The sequence below is a fragment of the Cyprinodon variegatus genome, unplaced genomic scaffold (genome assembly GCF_000732505.1).
Source record: "Cyprinodon variegatus isolate N-32 unplaced genomic scaffold, C_variegatus-1.0 Scaffold223, whole genome shotgun sequence".
Taxonomy (NCBI): Eukaryota; Metazoa; Chordata; class Actinopteri; order Cyprinodontiformes; family Cyprinodontidae; genus Cyprinodon; species Cyprinodon variegatus.
Genome location: NW_015150676.1, coordinates 226,108 through 232,284, shown reverse-complemented (window position 1 = coordinate 232,284; position 6,177 = coordinate 226,108). Strand labels below are relative to the sequence as shown.

The 6,177-nt window shown below is 40.8% G+C and overlaps 1 protein-coding gene across 1 annotated transcript; it reads right to left on the bottom strand.

Moving 5' to 3' along the window:
* Positions 1-3,402: 3,402 nt before the first annotated feature.
* Positions 3,403-5,666, bottom strand: dctd (dCMP deaminase). Its single transcript, XM_015380855.1, has 4 exons — positions 5,504-5,666; positions 5,232-5,348; positions 5,057-5,153; positions 3,403-3,856 (listed from the first exon to the last, which is right to left on the bottom strand). Exons 1-4 carry the CDS (start codon positions 5,664-5,666, stop codon positions 3,742-3,744), a joined length of 492 nt encoding a protein of 163 aa, XP_015236341.1. The 3' UTR covers positions 3,403-3,741.
* Positions 5,667-6,177: the final 511 nt, after the last annotated feature.

The following is a 6,177-nucleotide window of genomic DNA, read 5'->3' as shown; positions in this document are numbered from 1 at the left end:
ACTGGTTTTTCTTAGATAGAAAACTTTGAATCAATCTGACTGGATGATGTACTGAACTTTAAAGTGCCTTAAAATGGTGTGTGTTGTGAATTAGCGCTATAGAAATAAACTGAATTGAATTTAGTTGCCCATAATCCTTTTGGGGACAGAGCATATAGGTGCAGCCCACCTCACACAGTTTAACCAAAACATACCTTATGACATATACATTGTGCTAAACATGCTAATCTATACATGTTTATATGTTAGAGTTTTATATTGGAAAGCCTCAGCTGTTCTCTACATTTGTGTAACTTTTGAAGTTAAAGCATAGTTCTATTTTTTTGTTTTTTTTTGCTGCTTTTTATCCAGGAAGCGTCCTAAAATCCATAAAGAATCTCTTTCTTCCTTTAAGGTGCTTTAAAGGTCAGTTGGAAAATGTGATAATCATGATGGCTGATGGGATGGATCCATCCATGTTTCATCCCTAAAGAGGATGTTTTTAAGTAAAGCAATGATTGTTTTGTTATAGGCTCAGCTTCCTGAGTCTCCAGCTGATCGTCATCATCATCATCATCATCAGCAGCAGCAGCAGAGCCTTATTTGAGGCCCCCTGACAACTGATCTCTATTTATTCACTGGATCGCTGATCTTCCGTTGGTAGTACAGGTGCAGTGAAGCCACCAGCCGCCATATTGGTACTCCCTAGTTAGACCGGTCAGAATGTACACATGTATGCTACAGCAATGAACAATGATGATGTTCTCGTTTTCAGGGAGGCTTGAGACTTTTAAAATAAAGAGAAATTGATCACTTTGACAAACTGGCTGTTTCATAGCATCAGTAGATTACTGTAATTTATGATAAACAGGCAGATCTCATCGCAAAGTCATTATGAAGTCAATGAAGTCTATAAATCATGTTATATGACATTTTATACAAATCCATCACAAGATAATTAATGTTTTATTGGAGCATAACAGCGTTCGTCAACTCAACATGCGATATATTTCAGCACATGACTTTTTCAAAAGAGAAATACAACAAACAGTACAGGAATGACAGCATCATCCACTTAATAATGAATAACTACATTGACATTTCACAGTGAATTACTTTTTATTTACTCGTTTCTATTTTCTTATGTTAGACAGAATGTCAGTGGCTAACTCAGTGATAGAGTTAGCCAGACTAATGTTACGCTGCAGACTGTTGTTAATAATAGGCTCTGTGTCTGCACCTTCAAGCTCTATCTAGCCAGTTCTTTTTCCTGAAAAGAGATCAATCGGGAAAAACTCTTTAAATAACAGTTCATAACTTATAATCATGATTCCTGGTTATGTCAAATGTTTTTTGAAGCACTGTTGAAGCTCTGGGTAACAGATTCTGACTGAAATTGTAATCTTACTCAGATCAGAGAAGTTTCTCAGAATTTACAGAAGGCAGCTGCTCACCTCTAGGCTCACATCTCAAGAAGAGACCCTGATTAACAGTTAAAAAGGCATTTTATACATCTCCAGTCTGCCACATCATCATATCATACATGTCAGCAGATGAGGAGACATTCATGGCTCCAACCTTATCAAAATATTACACTGTGTTCTCAGCTGAAGGACGCCGCTCTCATTCCATTCCCAAATCTTTGCCCCATGCAGAATGAAGATTATAACTGTATATCCAAACTGGCTTAATTAGATAAACTATTGTGGTAAACATCAGTTCTGACACCCAACAGGCAGCTAATATTAACGTGTAACAAACTCACACACCATCAATGATAATCATCTTAACACTATACTATGAGATACATCGTATGTGTGGATATTCTTGGTTAGTTCATCCACTGACTGTGAAATTACCTGTGGATCGTCTTCTTTCAGCCATTAAACTTCTTGTTTTTGCAGCCAAATGCTGCACATGCAGGTATTTTACTGTGTGTCTCTGTAGGAGTGGGGAGTACCAAAATGGCAGCAGGTGGCTTCATTTTTTTTCGGGATATCAGCGATCCAGTGAATAAGGATCAGTGCTTCTGACTGGCACAGACCCTTCACTTGGGGAGGCTTTAATGCCCTCTGTTTACTGCTTTGGACAGACTGTTTGCAGAGCTGCCTTTCATTTCAGATCAATAATGATTTATGTCATCGTTAGGGAGGTTGGTTATTTGGAGGTTTGTATATTTGCTTAAGTGTAACTTTTCTTTCAGTTTGTTTTTGTCGTTGACCTTAAATCTCCTAGAGGGTAAATACTAGTACTTACAGCAGGAAGTTTAAAATGTGGCTTAAACAAACATCTTTAATGGAAGTCCATTCACCATGGGGTGGCGGTGTGGTTCCTGATTAATAGTGATGGGTCCATTAACCCCGATGCTTGGGTGCATGCATGGAGCCCATAGAGCTAAACACTGCTCTAGAAAGTCATGTATCTGATCCAGGACTTATTCTGACTGACTGACTCAATAAACTGTGTTTAAAAACGTTTCTGCCAATATGATGCATCTGCTAAAAAAGAAATCTCATCTTTTGTGGTTTATCTTTAAAATGATCCAGAATTCTGCAGAAGCCTAAAAGGAACAGGAACGTTTCAGCCATTGAGTTTTTATTTTAATTTTCTTGTTCTGTCAACCTTTTCTTCTCAGTTATCCCTCAACTTATCTGAATTAAAGTTAATTTTAAATTGGCTCTTAGTTTATTTACTTTTACCGTACTTATTGTTTTAAAAATTATGATTTAAATCCTAGTCCATAAGCATCCTCATCCTCGTTTTCTCCAAAATTTCATGTTATACGTTTACATAATTTATTGGCTGCATCTAAAAATATCAAAGATGTTTTCAATTTAAACATAAATATGAATTAATACAATATAACCTACAATAATTTAAATGATATCATTGTACTAGGTCATCAAATCAATTCAGTTTAGTCTGTTAAATCAGCTGCCTGTAGTGCCTTAAACTGTCCAGCAGATGTCAGTATCAATGCAGAATCAATAGAGTTTGGCTTCCAGATGCCTCATTAACCATCCCTGCTGATTAAAGCATATTAAGGGTCAGGATGGCCCAGTCAAAGTCATGGTCTAACCCCATTAAGGTTTCTGTTCACAGACCCTCTCCTTCCAGTCTGAGGCTCTATTAGCAGTATTACGGTAGTGTGCTTCACATTATGCTTCATGTTCCTTCCAGCTGAATCTGAGCGCTGGGTTGGGTTTGGTCGCTCAAACACAAGCTGTGAGAAACGAGGAGAGGATGAAAGAAGCAGAGGGAGCATAGATGTAGAGATATAGAATTGGCACCAAATGGATGATAGAAGAGCTGTGCTGTGTTGATGCAGAGGAGAGTCGCTGGTTCCTGCTTCCAGGTCAGTGGTTGGTTGGAGCAGGAACAGGTGAACAATAAAACCAGCAGTCATTCAGCTTCTTTCATCCCACTTTTATTACAGAGGCAGTAATGGCTGACATCCAGCACATCTGCTTCAACCATCATTCATAAAGGCACAGATTCAGCAGAGTGGAGCCGTTTGACCAAAGTAACATTGCCCCCCCACAGTAACAAGAATACTCAGCTTATTTACAACCGATAAAAACACTGACTGTGGACCAAGAATAAAAGTTTGATAAAGTTTCTGCCTCTGCAGAGTGGGAGCCTCTTTCACAGAGACATCCAGGGGAAAAGGTCCCAGCCTGAAAAGTTTGAAAGGACCCGACCCAGCAGCGACCCTGCAGCTCAGACCCAGATGAAACGATGCCACGGCCAGCGGCGACGTGTTCAGGCGTCCAGCGTGGACGCGCCGTCCTGCTGGGTCCTCACCGCTCCGGCGCTCCCTCTGTGGTTAATGGAGTTAAAATCTATCACGATCTCAGACCTCTTGGGTTTGAACTGCCTGCAGAAAAACGGAGGAAAAAGCGAAGGTCAACACATGGCGAGGAGTTGATGACAGCAACAGCAGAGAACCAGGGGTTAAAGGTCAACCCTTCCAGTTAGATTCCCCGTCATGCGATGGGAAGCAGCTTTAGAGAGAGTCAGACATTTTGGATTTCTGGTCTATTGATGGGCAGATATTTTAAATCAGGTTCAAAGGAAAATAAATAAATAAATAACCATTTTCAGTTTTATTAGTAAATCCAAGATGTCACCACAGGTATTGTGCTAAAGTAAGACTAGCACTACTTTAAAAAATGTGTTACTCAAGTAAAAGTAAAAAAGTATTTGGTAAAAAGGCTACCTGAGAACTGAGTAATTAATGGTTAATAAATTTAAAGGTATAGAGGTCGATCTTTTATTTCCAGGTGGATCATCTCAATCAGTGGTCCTCCTAACTGTCAATCATTCTGGTGATACGTTTACGTAAGGCCTCTATTCATTCTAGCTAATCTGAATCACTCAATTCCATTAGGAGAGCGAGATCATCTGTGGTAGCAGCACTAGACATCTTCCAGGCATGTGAGGAAAACTAGCAGCAGTTCAGTGGACAGGAAGAATGTCGGTAGCCGGCGTGCGTGGATGACGTCATACACACTCCGCTTTGTTTTTAAAAGATAAAAATATAAAAAAAATAACCATGTGTGTCTGGGGGACAGTGATTCTCCTCCATGTTCTGAATGCTGGCGTACATTAAAGAATAAATGATGAACAGTTTAGTTTGTGCCTTCAACTCGTTGCCCATAGGAAGACGTTACTGGATATAACCTAACGGAATATCTTCAGAACGGCTTCAAATCACACAAAACTCATATGGGTGAGTAGAACATGATGGAATAACGTAAAATCAAGGGGCCAATGTAAGGAACAGTAAAAGTTTATTTATATCAAACTGTTACTTACCCTGACAGACAGACAGACAGACAGAGAAAAAGAGCGGCTTCTGTGATTTTAGCCTTCCTGTTATCTGCTCAATATCTTACCCTCTCTGAGTCTGAATGAAAAGCAAACAGTTTCCTTTCAAACTGTCTCTAAAGTTGTTCTGCCGATGCTGAAACTCTTTCATTCCAACATCTTGTTGGTTTGTACCCCTCCCTGATCGGGTTGTCTAGTCCAGGACAGCCACACAATAAAGTAGAGATGCTTAAAGCAGGAAGGGTACCTGTACTGAACTCCCGCCATGTCGAGCAGCCGCCTGGAAGCCACCATCTCCGGCGTGTCGTGGTACTTGTCAGAGAGATACACCACCTCCTTCAGACCTGGGCGGGAAAGGAAAGACAGCGGTGAAATAGAGATGCACTCTGAATCTGGAGCAGCCATTGGCTCAGGTCACCCACCTGCCTGGATGATCAGCTTGGCACACTCATTGCAGGGAAACAGAGCCACATACATGGTGCATCCTTTGACATCGGCGCTGTTCTTGTTCATGATGGCGTTCAGCTCTGCATGACACACTGTGGGAACCAACAGAGAGAGACCACACACCGTTTCTACGACAACGCAAAGCAGGTTGCTTTAGCCATGCTGCATCACACCTAGCAGTGGAGCAGTTGGCTGAGGGACAGGAGCTTAACGCCAGCTAATGCGTGAGGTGCACAGGTGTCCCTACCGTACGGGTATTTGGTGTTGAGCCGATCATCAGCGGAGCGTGACCATGGCAACAGGTCGTCGTTGCAGCCGTTAGGCATGCCGTTGTAGCCGATGCCGACAATCTTGTTCTCCTGGTTCACTATGCATGCACCCACCTGCAGGGAGGGAGGAGCAGAAAGCATCTGATCACCACACGCTCTGTACCGGTATAAGTAGCGGTGGCTGGTCAATAGAGGGCGCCGTCCCACGCCCAATGACGCTGATTAAGACATACAAAATATATAATTTTTTTAATAATTTAACTTTAATCTATATATATCTATTTTAGATGTGCAAGATAAATATTTTATCTTTAATGACTAGTAAAGCGGCATTTTTTGAAGGATTGGTGATGTATTTCCTATAACGATACATTTGATTGGTTTTTTGGTATATGTCTATTTTTAATTTATAGCGCCCCCTGGAGGAAACTCCAGCCGCCTCTGTTTATAAGGTGACTAAATCTCTACGGCTCTCCTAAACCTACAGCGCTGCCCCAAACCTTCACCATAACATTTTTTGCAGCTGAATTTTCACCAGATAAAAATTCAGACTAAGGAATTTAATGTATGCAGGGTTCCTACAGCATAAGGCAAGTTACATTCAAGACTTTTTAAGACTTTTTAATGCCACTTGAAATAAAAATTTAAGACC

What these genes read in the sequence shown, in the direction of transcription:
- dctd (XM_015380855.1), bottom strand. Translation starts at nt 5,666, where the DNA reads ATGCTTTCTGCTCCTCCCTCCCTGCAGGTGGGTGCATGCATAGTGAAC. An exon ending in CAAGCTGATCATCCAGGCAG is followed by an intron (nt 5,154 to 5,231) that starts GTGGGTGACCTG and finishes TTTCCCGCCCAG; the next exon opens with GTCTGAAGGAGGTGGTGTAT. An exon ending in ATGGCGGGAGTTCAGTACAG is followed by an intron (nt 3,857 to 5,056) that starts GTACCCTTCCTG and finishes GTTTTTCTGCAG; the next exon opens with GCAGTTCAAACCCAAGAGGT.